The following is an 18,988-nucleotide window of genomic DNA, read 5'->3' on the forward strand; positions in this document are numbered from 1 at the left end:
CTTCTTCACGGCTAACCGTGAGAACACAGCCTCAGCCGATTTAGCAAAGTTCCAGGAGAACATGACGATGATGATGATTTAACGAGATCGAGTGATAAAATTAGGGTTTTGGAAATTGAGAAAGACGAAAGGTTTGGCGTCCATCCAAACAGAAAGAAAGATTAGGATGGAGGTGGGAGACGGGGTGGGCTGAAGTCGGAGATGGTGATGGTGGCGGGCGCCGGAGAAGAAGCAGTTGCGGCGGTGATGGTCTGAAGTCGGAGACGGTGATGGTCAATGACTGTCATCGTCGGAGATGGTGATGGTGGCTCGCCAGAGAAGAAGCAGTTGCGGTGGTGATGGTCGGAACAAGGTTGAGGGGAGGTGGTTTTGTAAATATGAAAGAAGTTGCAGGAACAATATATGCAAGAACAAAAATGAAGAAGAAAGAGGAAGAAGAAGTTGCAGACGAAAAGACAAAAATGCCCTCACATGCGCCTCACGTGAGGGCATTTAACTGACTTTTTCTAACCCAGTTAGCGTAAAGGACAAAACTTGTAGGAAAAAAAAGTTTAGAGTACACCGCCTGCAAGGAAACTTAGAAAAGGACACGAACCGTAATTCGTCTTATTTTAAAGGACAAAATTTGTAATTCTGTCTTCTTTAAACTAATAATTAATATAATATTGAATATTTGGACCTAAAATATTAAAAGCTAATAACAAATACATTTAAAATCGAAATTCAAAGTCAAAACTAAAAGCACCATTATTATTATTTATTAATCGTATGCAGAAATTAATTTTAATTTTTATTTTTTGAAAAAGTTCAAAATAAATAAAATAACAAAAAAAATGTTATAAACGTTATGTTTATTGTTTCCACTCTCAAGTTATAAATTATAAATAGTATAGACAATTACAGACTAACGGCAGATAGACGGACAACATATTTGTTGTTAAATATATTTGTTATTAACCATATGTTATAAATAGCATAGACAATTACAGACTATGTGCCATTTTAATACATGTGGTTTGATAAACTACACAACTTTAGTACTTTTTTTGAATTTTTCACAAATGGCTACCTAACTTTTCTAAAACTTGCAATTTTAGTACCTTTTTTTTAACTTCGTTTATTTTATTCGTTAACTTCGGGGTACTTTTGTAATTTCATTATATTCTCTCTTTTTTTTTCTCCCTGTCTTCATCTGCCTCATCCATCTCTCTCTCACATCTTTCTCTTTGTCTATAAGTTCCTCACCACCACCACCACCACCCTCTCTCTCTCTCTCTCTATCTCTATCTCTATCTCTATCTCCTCTCTTATGCTCCGACCACCAAATCCGACGAGATACCATCACTATCTCCTTTTAAATCCACAACCACCCCCTTAGAATATCTACTACTGGAACCCCCACCACAACAATTCCGGTCAAATCCACAACCGCCCACCACCGGAAACCACATCCCTTTCTCTTTTATTTCGGCCACCACCACCGTCTTCCACCGTCCAACCTTTGACGACCTACACAATCACCACAAAACAACCACCATAACCTAACGACCACCGAAACGCAACTACCATAGCCACCCTCGGACCGCCGCTACTGACCCTAACACCGCCCACCAGACTTTCCGCCACCAGTAACATCTTATGGGAATGCAAAAAGACTTAAGTTGTACTCTCAATCTGTAGCCTCTAGTGTCGTGTATCGGATATTTGAGGTTTGGATTTGGTGATTAGGGTTTGCTTGGATTTTGGGAAATGAGTTTTAAAAGAGAAAAAGGGGGAGATCAGGTAGAAGATAGGGAATGAAATAACTAAGTTACCATTATGCCTTTGACTTAACGGACAAATTAAACGGAGTTACGAAAAAGTACTAAAATGACCAGTTTTTGAAACATGGAGTAGCTAGTTGCGAAAAAATCAAAAAAAAAAATACTAAAGTTGCGTAGTTGATCAAACCAAATGTACTAAAATGACACTAACTAAACAAATAACCATTGACAAATTTTGTTTTAATGGTTACGGTTAAGATATTATGGTTATTTCGATCTTTGTTATTTTGGTTCGGTTAGTTTTTTCGGTTCTTTACAAAATACAAAATCGAACCAAAACCAATATTTCGATTTTTTCTAAAGTTCAAAACCAAACCGCCGCCCGATTTTTTTTTTTTTTGTTTTTTTTTTGGTTTCGGTTTGGTCTTCGGTTTTCTGCATACCCATAGTTAACGAGTTGAACCGAGTTGAGCTTGGATCTACTCGTGCTTGGGTTGATTTGTAAACAAGCCGAGCCAAGCTGGCTCGGTTTGTATATCAGCTAATTTTGAGTGGTTCTTTTGAGCTTTGTTTGGATCACTGGTTATTTAAACATCTCTAAACTTGGGATTTGCAAGTGAACAACAATTTGTATGTTAGAAACATATTTACATTAATATGTGTAAATAATATAAAAGAAAGAATTATAATTTTAAAAAAATATAATTAGCTATTTGAGCTTAGTATTTCTGCTTGTTAACTTTAAGCTTAAGTCTAACTTGGCTCGACACGACTTCAATCGCCTCATTTACAGTTCTGGTGGGACCCGTTGAGTAGCATAAGAAAGTCGAAATGGCCAAATTAAAAAGTCGAATATGTTTTGATTATGAAAATGATACGTCGCAGAGTAATAACGTTTGATCATATCTCCATTTCTAGTTTATAATATACGAATTATGATATGTAATAACATTTTAGCCGAATACACAATTACACATACTTTGGATTTATACAATATTTAAATACTTTATAACATAGTAATTTATTAATACATGTAACCTAGGTTTGATATGAGTTTGTAGAGAGTGATAAGGAATAGATTTGGTGTTCTATGTGATTCATGTTCGATTTCTGCTCTCGGTATATAAGGGGTGTTTGGCCTAGCTTTTTAGCTTTTCTTTACAAAATAAGCTTAAATTGGCTTTTGGTTTAGTTTTTTAAGCTTAAGCTTATTGGCTTATACAGGTTAATTTAAAGAAACTTACTTGAATATGGTTTTTTAGCTTATTTGTGTAAGGATATAAGCATAAACTAAAAAATAAAAGCTAGGCCAAACACCCCCATAGTTTCAGACTTTAGTGGCACCAATGAAACACTAGGCGAGTTCTAACCTTAGGTGAGAGTTTTTCTCGTATCAAAAATCAATGTATATTTGAAAAAAAAACTATTAATAAATATTAAATACACTGTAGGGAGCTTAAAAATATCAGTTTGGAGAAACCGACGTACGTGTGATTTCATTTGGTATAATAATAATAATAATAATAATAATAATAATTATTATTATTTCTCTCATTTCCGTAGAATACCAAGTCGCTTGCTTTACCTTTTGTGGTGCTCAACGAACCAACCAGAAGCTGCTTCGAATCTTACGACCTCACCGCCGGTAACATTCATCTCTTCCATTTCGATTCCGTACAGTTTAATCGTTTCATTTTCGATTTATTCGATCCAATTTTACACGTAAATTGATAACACCTAGTTAACCCTAGCTTTCATGTTCTAGAAGCATCGATTATCCGATTATCCTATTTCATGATTTTACACGGTCAATTGACTTAGGGTTAATTCGCCTCTAGATTTATTTGTTATTTTAGGTTATATCCGGATCTCACATTCGTTAGGGTTAATAATATGTTTAACTGTTGTCTATTAATTTACTGATTTCATTTCTATCAATTAGGTTTAGGTTTAATCTTAACTGCTGATACTGTCATCGATTTCAGTTCTACCGAAAAGGTCGAGAAATCTGAAATTCATTTCGTTAGTTTTCGCATATTACTCTTAGGTTTAGGCCTAAACGGTGTGTAAATTACAAGGTTGCAAAATTCGCTAGGCGGACCCTAGGCGGCCGGTTGGGAAGTTGGGTGTACTTGACTCGGAGAGAGTACTCGGAAATGGTAAATATAAGGAAAATTAATTTTTTGATATTATATATATGTCAAACATTATAAGTATACTAATATTTATAACAAAATAATTGAATATCAATATAAATAAAAAGAAATACATTTTTAAATACTAAATTATTGCTAATCATTAACTAAAAAAAAGTGATATTTTCTTATAATATTATAGAAATATGAATTATGGTTTATTTTTTAAGTCAAAATCGGCCCAAGTTAACCGACTAGATGTGATACTGTCTGGCTGAGTTTGACCATATTTGATCGATTCTTAGTAATTAGGCGGAGTTGAAGAAACTCTCCTCGGTGCCATATCTTGTAGTGAGTACTCGGGGAGTACTGGGTCTTGGAGACCTACTTTTACAACATTGGTAAATTATTTAACTGATCTTAATTGCTGATATTGTCACCGGTTTCATTTCTACTGAAAACGTCGAGAAATCAGATATTAGTTTCTACAATTTTTTCAAATTACTGTTAAGTTTAAACGTTTTTGCATTTGTTAGGGTTAATCCCTTTGAAGTATTGGATATTTATTAACTGATCTTAATTACTGCCTGCTGGTACTGTGGTCGATTTCATTTATACCGAAATGGCCAATAAATCAGAAATTAACTTCTTAAATTTTTTCGTTTCTCATATTACTGTTAGGTTTAGGTTTAATCTTAAATGCTGATACTGTGATTACCGTCATTGATTTCAGCTCTTCCGAAAAGGTCGAGAAATCTGAAATTCATTTCATTAGTTTTCTCATATTACTGCCAGGTTTAGGCCTAAACGATGTGTAAATTATTTAACTGATCGTAATTGCTGATATTGTCACCGGTTTCATTCTACTGAAAACGTCGAGAAATCAGATATTAAACATTTTCACATTTGTTAGGGTTAATCCATTTGAAGTATTGGATATTAATTAACTGATCTTAATTACTGCCTGCTGGTACTGTGGTTGGTTTCATTTGTACCAAAAATGGTCAATAAATCAGAAATTAAATTCTTAATTTTTTTCATTTCTCATAAGGTGTTAAGTAATTTACATCATTCTAGGAAAAACGTCAAGATATCATAAATTAATTTCTTAAATTTTCTCTTATTACTGTTACACTTAGGTTGAAACAATGTTTAAAGTAATTTAGCTAGTTCATATTACTGTTAGTGTTATACATAAGGTCCGGTTCATCAAGTGGGTCAATTTGATCATGCCCTTAACCACACCTGAACCCGACTACCCGCAGTGAGCCCATGACCCAGTTATAGCCACGTCTTTGCCATGCAACATGTTTTATTTATTTTGTCATATTTTCATTTTATTGTCTTTAGTTTCCTATGTTTCACGATCCTGCAGTTGGTTATTACCTTAAATTGTGGGGTCATGTTTGAGTTAGTTTTTTTTGTGTTTTCCTATATGTATCAAAAATTTAAGTAATGAATGGAAGTTTTACGATTGATTAAAATTATATTGTGTTAATTTTATCTCAATGGATTTTGAGTAAAATTGATTCTCCAATGCTAGTTCAAGTGTGGCAACTTGAATGGTGATCTTTGGAATCTAATCACAAGTTTAGGTGGTGATATCTGTATCCTAAACGCGTGTTAGACGCCCTTCGGTTTAATTCGGTGGTGTGTCTGTATCCGAAAACGAGCCGTTGAACTATCCGTTTTAGTTTCGATTTCAATTTCTATCCGTTACCGATTGATTTTCCTATCAGTTAGGTTCAGGTTTAAACAATGTGTAAATAATTTACTGATCTTAACTGCCGATGCTGTCATCGGTTTTATTTATACTGAAAAGGCTGAAAAATCAGAAATTAATTTCTTAAGTTTTCTCATATTATTACTGTTAGGTGTAGGCTTAAACAATGTATAAATTAATATCTTGGTCGATTTTACTTTTAACGAAAAGTCGAGAAATCAGAGTTTAATTTATTCAATTTTCTTATTAACTGTAGGTTTAGGTTTAAACAATGTCGATGGTTGACGAGCCTTTGTACCCCATAGCGGTGTTGATAGACGAGTTGAAGAACGATGATATCCAACTGCGGTTGAACTCTATTAGAAGGTTATCTACAATTGCTCGTGCTTTAGGGGAGGAGAGGACCAGGAAGGAATTGATTCCTTTTTTGAGTGAGAACAATGACGATGATGATGAAGTTCTTCTTGCAATGGCTGAGGAACTGGGTGTTTTCATTCCTTATGTTGGAGGAGTTGAGTTTGCACATGTGTTATTACCTCCTCTCGAAACCTTATGTACGGTTGAAGAGACTTGTGTAAGGGACAAAGCTGTGGAGTCACTGTGCAGGATTGGATCACAAATGAGAGAATCTGATTTGGTTGATTATTTTGTGCCTTTAGTTAAGGTTGGTTTGGTTTATTTTGTAATCACATATTATTAATCTTGCTTCATACTTGGATTATAAAGTTCTTTATTTTTCACCTTTTGTGATTATTTTTATGCTTGCAGAGGTTGGCAGGTGGTGAATGGTTCACTGCTAGGGTTTCCGCTTGTGGGCTGTTTCACATTGCTTATCCTAGTGCATCAGAGCCGTTGAAGGCTGAACTGAGAACAGTGTTTAGTCAGTTATGTCAAGATGACATGCCAATGGTTCGGAGAGCTGCTGCTACAAATTTGGGGAAGTTTGCTGCTACTGTGGAGCCTGCTCATCTCAAGACTGACATCATGCAAATCTTTGAGGATCTTACACAAGATGGTAAATTGTTTTTTTTCAATGTTTGATGGTTTATGTTTTAGATGTTAGGTCAATTAATCTGATGAACAATAACTTGTGATGAAAGCAACTCATCGTTTTCTTTTTGTTACAGATCAAGATTCAGTTCGTTTACTAGCTGTTGAGGGTTGTGCTTCTCTTGGGAAGTTGCTAGAACCCCAAGACTGTGTTGCACATATTCTCCCTGTCATTGTTAATTTTTCTCAGGTGGGCCTTTTTTTTTTACATATATCACGATTGTTTATATTTTACCGAGTCTTGGGTTATTTTCTGTTCTTTTTGATTTTGATAGATGTGAGTAGTTATTTCCAAGCACATCAATTCTATTTTTTTTTAACTAACCACTGTAGAGTATTTTTCTTAGAATACTTACTGTTTGAGTGGTTTCTTTTAAATCAGGACAAATCTTGGCGTGTACGCTATATGGTTGCTAATCAATTGTACGAACTATGCGAAGCTGTGGGCCCAGAACCAACAAAGTATGTTTAAACTGAAGCAATGCACTTCTATACTGAATAAGAGCATTTGTGTGATCTTTAATTTTTATACCAGTTATTATATATGCTAATTTTGTTTATTATTTTAGGACGGAATTGGTCCCAGCATACGTGAGACTGCTTCGTGATAACGAAGCTGAAGTGCGCATTGCAGCTGCTGGTAAAGTTACCAAGTTCAGTAGAATTCTTAGCCCGGAACATGCAATTCAGCATATTCTTCCATGTGTAAAGGTGTATTGTTGGCAAAAGCACATATTTTTCTAATCTTTATCATAAATTACAGATGTTTCTTGTTTCTTGAATTTTAAGAAAAAATAATGTGTTAATTTTATTATTGTGTAGGAGTTGTCATCGGATTCTTCTCAGCATGTTAGGTCTGCTCTTGCATCTGTTATAATGGGCATGGCTCCCGTTCTAGGAAAGGTAATAAGTTTTACAATTATACTTCCTCTAGAAGATGTATGTATTTTAAAAAAATAGGATATTTGATATTGTGTGTATGACAAGTTTTAATAGTTTCTGTTGGTACATTGCAGGAGGCAACAATCGAGCAACTTCTTCCTATATTTCTTTCACTTCTAAAAGACGAGTTTCCTGATGTACGTCTCAATATTATTAGCAAGCTAGATCAAGTGAACCAGGTATTAAAATATATCTTTTTTTTGATACTTTTTCTTAATACTTGGACCTGTTTTTTATAAACTGTCTCATATTGTTTGGCTGTTTGTACAGGTTATTGGAATTGATCTTTTGTCTCAATCTTTACTGCCTGCAATTGTTGAACTTGCAGAGGATAGACATTGGAGAGTTCGTTTGGCAATCATTGAGTACATACCTCTATTGGCTAGCCAATTAGGTGTAGGATTTTTCGATGATAAACTTGGTGCTCTTTGCATGCAATGGCTACAAGACAAGGTTATTTACCTTTAATATATTCTTTTATGTTCTTATTATAGCTATTATTTCTTTTGTGGCTTACAGTTAATGTTGTGTTTTACAGGTTTACTCTATCAGAGATGCCGCTGCAAATAACTTAAAACGCCTTGCAGAGGAATTCGGCCCAGATTGGGCAATGCAGCACATAGTACCACAGGTTTGAGTCTTCACTCTCATGGCTGACCTAGTCGTTTACTATGTGTAATTTATGTTATTGTTTTTTTGTTAGGTGTTGGATATGATTAAGAACCCGCATTACTTGTATCGTATGACGGTTCTTCGTGCTATTTCTTTACTGGCCCATGTTATGGGCTCAGAGATCACTTGCTCTAAACTCCTTCCTGTAGTTGTTGCTGCATCAAAGGACAGGTGATTGCATATTTGCATTTGTTGAATATTTATTATTTTTTTCTTTTTTGTTATATATGTATAATTGATGTTTTTCTTTTTCAGAGTGCCGAATATTAAGTTTAATGTTGCAAAAGTGCTGCAATCACTAGTTCCTATAGTTGACCGTTCGGTAAGTGTTACTATATCATATTATATTCTGTCATTCTTCGATCTTTTGGTTTTTTCTTGTTATGTTACTATGTAGATGTTGCGAAAAATAAGTTTTGAAAGTGGACTAACAAGTGTCAACCCGAACCGTCTGATTTATGCACTTTTAAACTAAACTATACATATGATCCAGGTGGTTGAGAAAAGCATCAAGCCATGCCTGGTAGAGCTGGCAGAGGACCCAGATGTGGACGTGCGTTATTTTGCGAACCAAGCTCTTCAATCGATTGATCAAGTGATGATGTCTAGCTAAACAATTTTATAAAGGTGCATTTTTCTGATTGTGGTTGGTTCTAGTATTATTGTCTTTAATTTCGCCACTCGCATGTGTATTGCAATAATGTCAAAAACTAGCTACCATACCCCTTTTTATTATTAGCATGAGAATTAAATGGCGTTGTGTGAAACGTGTGGCATGACTTCGGGTGTGCTTGGTTTGTGGATTTAGGATTTATGGAAATTGAATGATATACCCATTGTTGTTGTTGGCTTAATAGGTTTGGATTTAGGATACATAACGCTGAAGGGCGTGAGTGTGGTTTACGCCGTAGAGGGCAACGACCGTTTTTTGAGGTGTGCTTTTTATTTTTAAAGAAATTTAATTTTTATATTGTACCATCTATACATGTTAACAAAATAGAACAAAACATCTCTTTCTACTAAAACTCAAATAGCACACCAACAAAACATGGACCTTAATAACCGCAATGTGTGTTTTCCGGCCTTCGCTTACATTTTACTAGAACAACCAATGCTATTTCTAACCATCATCGTAGTTTTGTTGACTTCAAGTAGCCTGTTCATCGAACCTGACATTGTAACCAGGGGCGTAGCTTTAGTTGGGGCCAGGGGTGGCCCTGCCTCTCTCCGTTTTTTCGCTTAGTAGTGTAAAGTTATCTTTTCTTGGCCGAAGTTTTTTATACATATTGTAAGTTTACTCATTTTCTATTGAAATTTTGAGCCCGCGCCCTCGGTTTTTTGCTCGGTAGTGTAAATTTATCCACTTTTTGTCCGAAAATTTTTATACATAGTGTAAATTTACTCGTTTCCGATCCAAATTTTGAGTCCGGCCTCCTTTTTTTTGCTCGGCAGTGTAAATTTATATTTTTTTAGCTGAAAATTTTATACATGGTACAAATTCATCCGTTTCCGATCGAAATTTTGAGCTCGCCTCCCTCTAGTCTATGAATTTTTTTTATAGATATTGAGTTCAGCCCCCTCGACGTGTATGTTCAAGCTTCGCCACTGATTGTACCCAGGCTAAACTCGGTCGAGTACGAGTCAAACATGGTAAATGTTTGGATAAATCATCAAATCATTGAAAGGTGGACTCACTAGTATAGTCATCTCGAAGGACCCGATCGTTGGTAACGTGCACAACTTTGGGTGCGTTGTGGAGGTGGGTCTTGACCCGCGGCGTTGTGAATGAAGAACCGTTTCTCCCCTACAATCAAGTTAATTCAATATATCGAGAAATATAGACTATGGTGTGTAATTCATTTAAAGAAAACTGTGTGAATGATGTGACGTTTACATGACAGTTTTCACACTGAATTTCCAGTTCAAAATTAAGAAATGCAAACTAGGGCTTTTAATTCATTTAAAAACTGTTTGAATGTTGTGATGCCTACGTGACAGTTTTCACACCGACTTTCCACACGGCTACACCCTATACTCCCATAGACAAGCCAACTTATTACATAACAATTTCTTACTTTGTGAGTTTCAGTTAAACTTCACACAACACCTTCTGTTTTCTTCCGATGAAAAATATTGTTGGTTTGCACATATGTAAAATAACAAAGGATAGACCATATTAATAATACAAAAAACAAAAATAATAAAACAAAAAAACTTTTATTAATCTATGCAAGTTTTTATCAAACACAAGAACTTATACTAATCAACCATGCATCGTTTTTCCTGCCGAATACACTCTTATATCATTACTCTTTGTTGCCTTATTATTATTATACCTTCTCCTACCGGACCTCTTGCCATAGCGGCTGGTGGTGGCACCACTAGGTATGAAAACCCCGGTGCCTCCACCGCCAGTAGCCCACAACCTCTCCATCAAACTAGGGACCGAACACCTCTCGGTCTCTGACCAACTATAGTAGTTCCTAGCCACCGGTCTCAAACCAACACCACCATAAACCACCGGCCTTCGTTGTAAACCTTTGTCATCATTATCGTCTTCATCCGTAAGCATCAATATTTGTCTAGTCAGTTCTTGGTAAAACGTTGTGTCGTCGTCATCAACAGGACTTGAAGAATCATGAAATGAATTCATATTTTTTTGTATACTAAGGTGAAAGAATATGAAATATAGATGTGTTACAACAATACAACTTACAACTTATGTTTGTGTAGATGGTTAATATATATAGTGAATAAATGATTTGAATATGGTCAACGTGTGGTGGGTGGGTGGGTGCAGGTTAAGTTTATATGATTTGAAGCCAAGTTCATTGGCAAGTAAGCGTATTTAGTTAAACAAGTCAACATATAATATTAAAGTTGGTTCAACCAAATAACAAGTCTACAAGTCTTAGCCACGACCAAGCCAGTTGTGGTGATAGTAATGGCACGATGACATTGGAGATTTGGTATGAGACTCTTCCTATATTCAACTAAAAATTAAATATTTTATGTACTTTTATACATTGGCGTAACGGTCTGACAAGTCGGTTTGATTTGGTTATAAGGGCTTAACTATAAACGTAATCAAGGTTGGGTTATCGAAAACTAGCTAACCATAAGGGAATAGTCGGTCAACCATAGGTTGGTTTACCGTCGGTTAAGGGTCTCGGTTAAGTTCGTTAATTGTCCAATGCATTTTTAGTTTTTATTTCAATGTTCCGATTGAAACTGGCTTAGTTATTGTGTTCCAAGCTTAATTATGAAGTTTCTAAAATGAAACATGTTGGTTTCAAGCTTGGTTTTGGTGTACCAAGCTATGTTATAGACTTATAGATAGTTGTAGCATAAATTTAAATGTTTGAAGCTAGAAATAGAGGCATAAAAGATGCAAACAGAGGTATAAAATTTGAAAAAAAAAACATAATCATACAAGGTTCGGTTAAAGTTGGTTAATGGAGACATATTAACTGTAACCATAACCCAATTGTTAGTTAATCATATTCACTTAAACATAACCGCCTTTTTTTGGTTAATTTTTTGGTCTTAACAGTTTGATTTTGCTAAATAGTTAAGAGTCCAATAGGTAATTGTTTTACTAATTTTACTAATCAAGGAATATTTATTCCCTTCTTTCTTTTGTATATAATTACCTCTATAATTAGAGGTAGGCATAAAATCCAGTTCCGAACCTAACCTAGCTCACATGTACGAATCAACTTTTGGTTTCTCAGAGAAACTGTACCTAAATCGGAACCAATCCGGACCTACTGGAACTGATTTCATTTCTACCCGGTCAAAACCTGGCCAAAACCGGTCAAACCCCGTAAAAAATTTGACCATACCCAGAATCGATTCCTACCATACCTTGTTAATGAATTTTGTTGATCATACCCGTAACCAGCTCCGGTTCCTTAAAAAACCTGGTTCGGCCACCACACTTTTGGTCTGATACACAAACACCAGCCCCATATTATTTCAGTTCATGGGCTTTTTACCAGGCCCATGCGATCTTTCAAATTTTACTAGAAAATACTTGGTTCGGTTTTGACTTTTGTTGACAATAATCATAACCGGTTCATAAAAATACCTGGTTTTTTCACCTCTACACCACAGTAGAGGTGCACAAAAAAAACCGCAACTGGAACCGGACCCGGAAAAAAAACCCGGAACCGATTATTTTATACCCGGGTTTTTAATACCCGAACCCGACCCTACCCGTAGGGTACGAATAGGGTATGCATTTCGGTACCCGGTAATACCCGAAAACCGGAACCAATTCCGAACATGGAACCGGTTTTCCCAATACCTGAAATCAGGTTTTTCAAATACCCGATCTATACCCGAAAAATACCCATAAAAAGCGCAACCCCATAAAAAATCCAATCTATACCTGAAAAATACCCAAAAAAACCCAAAAATATGTTTTTTTTTTCAATACCAGAAAATAGGGTATTCAAATACCTGTTTTTAGAATACTTGCATCCATACATACCCGAACCCGATCCTGATACATAGGGTATGGTTTTTAGAGGCAATACCTGGACCTGAACCCGAACCCGAACCCGAACCCGACTTAGGTATTGCCAATACCTGATTTTTCAATACCCGCTTATACCCGAATCCCGTTTCATACCCAAAACCGGGTATTTGAAAAACCCGATTTGTGCAACTTACACCACAGTTTTGGTCTTATACACAAACACAAACACAAACAGCAGGCCCAGATTATTAATTTCAGTGTATGGACATTTAACCAGGCCCGTATGATTTTATAAATTTAAACCCATCCATCAATGTTTTTATAACAATTCATACAACCAAACCAAATACTAATAATAATAAACTCCATTCGATCTATCTAGCCACCGCCGTCTTCCGTCGTACTTTTGCTCCGGCGAACGTCAACTTTCTCCGGCGCCGGTGACACCATCGCTTCGGCTTTCTTCCAGAAGCAGCTACATCATATTCTCCCGTAAGTATCAACAAATAATAATAATAATAATAATATTAATAATATTTGTTCACTCGAGGATAATATTAATATTAATATTAATATAGCTTTAGTTCATTCTGTTAAAGTTAGTTACACATATTATTATTATTATTAATTTGAAACTAAATAGATTTAAGATTGGTTTAATTAAGGTGCCTGTAAGTGTAGATATGAATAGAAACCCTAGAAAGCTTTAAACCTCTTATGTATAGAAGCTGTTGCAACATTTTAGGGCTATTTTTGCTGTAGAAAGTCGGACCGATATTTGAGATATAGGTTATCGCTGTGGGAAATCGGTAATTTTAACATTGTGCAGAATTTATTTATATATAAAGCTATTTCACACTAACGATTCGGTGTACTCTCCTACCATTAACAAATTAACCGTTTGCAATTTGTAAAACAATAACAATTGTAACAAGTAGGAACTTATTAAAGACTTAAAACACTAACATTAAACACTAAAAATGGACAACCAAGACTTAAAAAACTGATATCGGGAAAACCGGTGATATATTAGTCAATATCGCCGATATTATTGGTACCGATATTTTGACCGATATATTGATAACCGGTATAGCACCGATATTGACTGCATAGTTTGTTAGTGAATGTTTTGCTAATTATGTAATATTTACTGTGAATTGGATAGTAGGTATATTAAATGAGTCTCGTTGATGAATCGCCGGTGAACTCATCAAGCAGTGATGATTTTGCTGCGTTTCTGGATGGGGAGTTGGAGTTGGATTCCACTTCGGATATGGTTCCTCAACAGGAAGAAGACAAAGAAGAAGATGATGAAGATGGTGATGATGATGATGGTGGTGATAGTGATGATGGTGGTAGTGGTGATGATGATGATGATGAAGAGAGAAGTTTACTTATTGAAAGGTACATAATAACACTGTTTCACTCGTTTAAATTACTTGCAGAAAATAGTATGCATAGATAGCTAATCTATGATTTGTACTTGTAAGAATTAGGTTATTAGGTGTTTTACTGTCTTCGGTAAGATATAACTCTTAACTAATAGTAATTAACATGTTACTGAGATGGATTTTTCACATATGGTTAATAGGCTTAAATATAGATACAAAGTTGTAAGGTCAGAACGCCATGTGCTAAATTGATTTTTTTGGTGCTTGAATGCAATAGTGAACTCCATCTTGTATATAGGGGTGTTATGCATCCATACTGTTTGCAAACCTTTTGCGTGCGTGCTTGCTTGGTTTTAAAAGGCTGAATGCAACGCGAAGTGATTTGGAAAATAGGCCAAATTGGTAAAAAGAAATTTAGGGTCTGTAAGGCTGGTATGTAAAAACAATCAAAGCGATGAAATTATGAAGCTTTACTTGATAAAAGGTTGAGAGATGTAGCTTCTAGTTGTATATAAAGCTTAGTTGGCTGTACATAGAGCAACACCTAGCATACATGAGTTCTTGCCTCGACTTTAGGTACCCAAACGCCTTAAAAGCGCCTCTCAGTTTTTTAAACCAAGCGCGCACTACTTTGTGAAGTTGAGCTGAAAATACCTTGTGTTTTAAGATATCAGTTTTGGTTCAAGGGATTCATTTTGCAATTCAAAAGTTATTTTAAATCTCTCCTATTATGTCATGATGCAAATGCTTTCTAAGTACTATTGTGAAATTATGCATGCAAAGTAATTCTGACAAACTTCTTAGGATGGAGGGGAAGTAGTAACGAGTCACATATGGCTGATAGCATACTTTTGTATTCAGATATTACAAATCTTAGAAGTTATACTTGTTATATCTATATATACGTATAAGTTATTTTGGTTGTTTTAAATGGTTTGGTCTTCCACAGGACAAAGAGAAGGAAGATTACACTGGATGGTACAGAAGAACCTAATGGTTCAACATCTCATATAGAACAAACAGAAGTTTTAGGTGATGTTTCTATTCCAGTTTTTTTCTATATTTTCTTTTTATTATGTTATTTCTATCTTCTAGAGAAAAGAATAAAAAAATATATCTTTATGAAGCAAATAAAATATTTATGGAGTTCTTTAAAACATCATGTACAAGTTTTTGTAATCCTTGTTAATTATTATGCTCAGAAGTATCAGTGAAGGAGAATACATGCACACATCCTGGTTTTATAGGTGGAATGTGCGTAAAATGTGGAGAGAAATCGGATACTCAATCTGGTGTGCCATTTAGTTATATACACAAGGTTATTATTGTTATTATTTTTTGGTATACTATGTATACTTTCTTACATAAATGTCAAACATGTGTAACTAGTTAACCCTATAATAATATTGCAGGATCTGAGACTTGCCAATGATGAAATTGCTCGTCTGCGCGACAAAGATTTAAAATCTTTGTTAAGACGTAAAAAGCTTTACTTGGTTCTTGATTTAGACCACACCTTACTAAACTCAACCAGGTTTTCCGACTTAACTCAAGATGAAGGATACTTAATGGACCCAAATGATCCAATGCAAGGTAAGTTTATGTTTTTTTTCTCTTTTTTTTACTTTTAACAATTTGTTCCCGTGTAAATAATTTGTGGAGGTGGCGAAATGAACAGTGATAACGGGTTGTTTGGTCCAAATCACTTCATTTGTCTAAAATTTCTAGTATATTTTGCTAGTGGTAATTGCGTCAAATATGGTGAAAAAAATTATGCTCCTTCAATAATATTTAATTTATTGAATAAAAAGATTCATTCTCGAGGTTTTGTGCATTCAAAATACAATTTGGACAACTTTTGACTCGTTTGATTCATTTAAGTAGTTATCTTTTAAGGTTATGTGCTGGTTAATTTTTATATTTTCCGATTGATTCATTAGATATAAAACAATAACCCGAATTGGTCCAACAATAAATGAATGACTGGAAATTACCATTTACACACCTCTAGTAATTTGTATCAGTAGTATTTTTTAAAAAAAAATGATGGTTTCGTAAACTATTCTTTTGCTTTATATGCATAATAAAGTTCTTAACTTTTAGTTCCATTAAAAAATATTCATTAATGGCAAGCATATAATTATTTTTCTTTTCAAAAGGGGAAGTAATATTATCATTTCTAATCATGGGCATATCGTCATATTTGTAATCGCAGATGTGTTAAAAGACAATCTATTTAGATTACCATTCATGCACATGGCAACAAAATTGAGGCCATTTGTTCACACATTTCTGAAAGAAGCAAGTAATCTTTTTGAAATGTACATTTACACTATGGGGGAGCGCGCATATGCATTAGAAATGGCAAATTTACTCGATCCCGGTCGGGTTTACTTTGACTCTAGAGTCATCGCACAAGGTGACTGCACTCAAAAACATCAAAAAGGCCTCGATGTAGTATTAGGACAAGAAAGTGCTGTTTTGATCCTTGATGACACAGAACAAGTAAGCCTATTTATTTATCTTTTTAAAACAAATTCGTCATTCGTCACGTGATTGATTTCGTTTCTTTTTAGGTATGGTCGAAGCATAAGGATAATTTGATTTCAATGGAAAGATATCATTTCTTTGCTTCAAGCTGTAAACAATTTGGTTACAAAGCTAAATCTCTTTCTGAATTGAGAAGTGATGAAAGTGATACTGATGGTGCTCTTGCCACACCACAACCTACTGTTCTTGAAGTCCTTAAACGGGTCCACAGTATGTTTTTTGACCCGGTATGTCCTGGTAAATAATAATATTTTTTGGCAACTTGGTTTTAATCTTTTTGGTTAGTTTATACAAATAATAATAGTGTACCACTTTGTTAATGATATTAAAATAGGAACTTGGGGAGAATTTTGCAGGCCGAGATGCAAGACAGGTGAGATTCAATTTAATGATTATTTATTTATATTTAGGAAAATTGGTTTTAAATAATCCTAGCTATGACCTATTGGCAAATAATAGCGCCAACTTCACACTTGGCTAGTTGTGGTCCCAACTAAATGTGTATCTGTTTCCAACGACTAACGGACAGTTAACTTCTTTAGTCTACTTCTTTAGTCTGATGCTTATGTGGCGCACCTAGTCTGATGCCATGTAGTCATGCCACATAGATCTTTTTGACAACTCAACGTGCCACGTAAGCATAAGACTAACGGACGGAGTTAACTATCCGTTAGTCGCGGACCGTTGGAAACAAATACACTTTTAGTTGGGACCGCTACCGGCTGTTAATTGCCAATAGGTCATAGTTGGGATTATTTAAAACCAATTTTCCTTATATTTATTATATTAAATTAATAATGGAATTATTAATATGTGTAATTATCATGCAGATGTTGAGTGTGGTTCGGAGTGAGGTTCTAAAGGGGTGTAAAATTGTATTCAGCCGTGTTTTCCCAACAAAATTTCAGGCGGATAATCATCAATTATGGATGATGGCAGAGAGATTAGGAGCTACGTGTTCTACCGAGGTCGACTCATCAGTTACACATGTAATCTCGACAGACATTGGAACCGAGAAGTCACGTTGGGCGATAAATGAAAACAAGTTTTTGGTTGAACCGCGATGGCTAGAAGCTGCGAATTTTCTATGGAAGAGGCAACCAGAGGATAAGTTTCCTGTGAAAGATATAAAAGTCAACCGTTGACTTCTTTGTCTCTCTTTTGACCAGAAGTTGTTGACCTATTAATAGAGTAGGTTTGACTTTTTATAAATGATGTTGGTAGGGATTATTATTATTAGTATAGCAAAGTCTATGGAAGTGGGAGGTTGATTTTGGATTTATATTAAAGTTGAAGAGCTAAAATGTAACTTTACTTATTTTATTTATTTATTTTTACATACAGTAGGCATCATTTAACAAAAAGTACCTTTCAAGATGTCATGTATGGGGTACACAATTTTGACAAACTTTACAAACTATAATAAAACAAAAGTTGGATTGTTATTATATTAGAAAACTATGAAAATAATACAAAATAAAATAGTTATACTTTATGCTGTTTGCATTTGATAGTTTTGGCTTCCTCGTGCTTAAGGCTGTGGAGCTATTTAGCTGAGTTCAACGGGTTATGTATAGTAGTGTTATGACTCAAAATCAACAAATGTATAAAGGACTTGTTTTACAATCTAAAAAGTGCTGACGAAACAACTTATTCGAGTTCAAAAGCTTCTCCATTCATGGTAAGCATGTTTGCTACTTTGTGGAAGAATAAAGTGTGCTAGAGAAATAATATTTGAATATTTGATACTTCTTAGTTCCTAGAAGAATAAAGTGAGCTAAGAAAATAATTAAAACCATGTTCCTTAAATCCTTAATATAAGAAACTTATATATGCTACATCTAATATATCTATAAGTAAAAACATATCTACAATAAAATGCCAACATGCTTAAACATATAATGTGGAATTTGTGAAAATTGTATTGTTGCCACAAGTTATATAGAGGGATAAGACGTGGACATGAGATTTAATTGATTTGAGACTAATAACTTTAAATTAATGGAAAATCCCCAAAACAATCTAGATTGATAAAAAAATTCAGAAATAGCCTATGTTGTACAAAAAACCTAAAATTGTCTATTTTTTTTGTATGATTTGATGGAATTTCAGCACTGTCCGACGGAATTTGTGGACCTTTAAAATCGCGTCACGTGTCAACGCATTAATTGATCCGACGGAATTCGTTAAAGAACCGTCGGATCTAACAGATTTTTAATAAATACGACAGAATTCTTCATCATCTACCTCTCAAAAATCCCTAACCAACCTCCATCTCC

At 34.8% G+C, this 18,988-nt stretch overlaps 2 protein-coding genes across 3 annotated transcripts; both read left to right on the forward strand.

Moving 5' to 3' along the window:
- The first annotated feature begins 3,306 nt into the window (after positions 1 to 3,306).
- Positions 3,307 to 8,965, forward strand: LOC143597870 (uncharacterized). 2 transcript variants are annotated; one of them, XM_077076249.1, is made up of 13 exons: positions 3,307 to 3,408; positions 5,878 to 6,285; positions 6,390 to 6,636; positions 6,749 to 6,861; positions 7,054 to 7,133; positions 7,241 to 7,382; positions 7,494 to 7,574; positions 7,688 to 7,792; positions 7,884 to 8,066; positions 8,152 to 8,244; positions 8,317 to 8,456; positions 8,541 to 8,607; positions 8,779 to 8,965. In XM_077076249.1, the coding sequence occupies exons 2-13, from the start codon at positions 5,893 to 5,895 to the stop codon at positions 8,896 to 8,898; spliced, it is 1,764 nt and encodes a 587-aa protein (XP_076932364.1). In that variant the 5' UTR covers positions 3,307 to 3,408; positions 5,878 to 5,892; the 3' UTR covers positions 8,899 to 8,965. The 2 variants fall into 2 exon arrangements, with proteins under 2 accessions (XP_076932364.1, XP_076932363.1); XM_077076248.1 differs by having other exon boundaries at positions 5,884 to 6,285.
- Positions 8,966 to 13,143: 4,178 nt separating this feature from the next.
- LOC143597871 (RNA polymerase II C-terminal domain phosphatase-like 4) lies at positions 13,144 to 18,037 on the forward strand. Its single transcript, XM_077076250.1, has 9 exons — positions 13,144 to 13,260; positions 13,934 to 14,172; positions 15,109 to 15,191; positions 15,365 to 15,477; positions 15,572 to 15,752; positions 16,375 to 16,664; positions 16,736 to 16,936; positions 17,044 to 17,082; positions 17,540 to 18,037. The coding sequence occupies exons 2-9, from the start codon at positions 13,946 to 13,948 to the stop codon at positions 17,852 to 17,854; spliced, it is 1,449 nt and encodes a 482-aa protein (XP_076932365.1). The 5' UTR covers positions 13,144 to 13,260; positions 13,934 to 13,945; the 3' UTR covers positions 17,855 to 18,037.
- Positions 18,038 to 18,988: the final 951 nt, after the last annotated feature.

This window comes from Bidens hawaiensis, unplaced genomic scaffold (assembly GCF_021521415.1).
Source record: "Bidens hawaiensis isolate Kalapana, Puna unplaced genomic scaffold, B.hawaiensis_p1.1 tig00049151_1, whole genome shotgun sequence".
Classification (NCBI taxonomy): Eukaryota; Viridiplantae; Streptophyta; class Magnoliopsida; order Asterales; family Asteraceae; genus Bidens; species Bidens hawaiensis.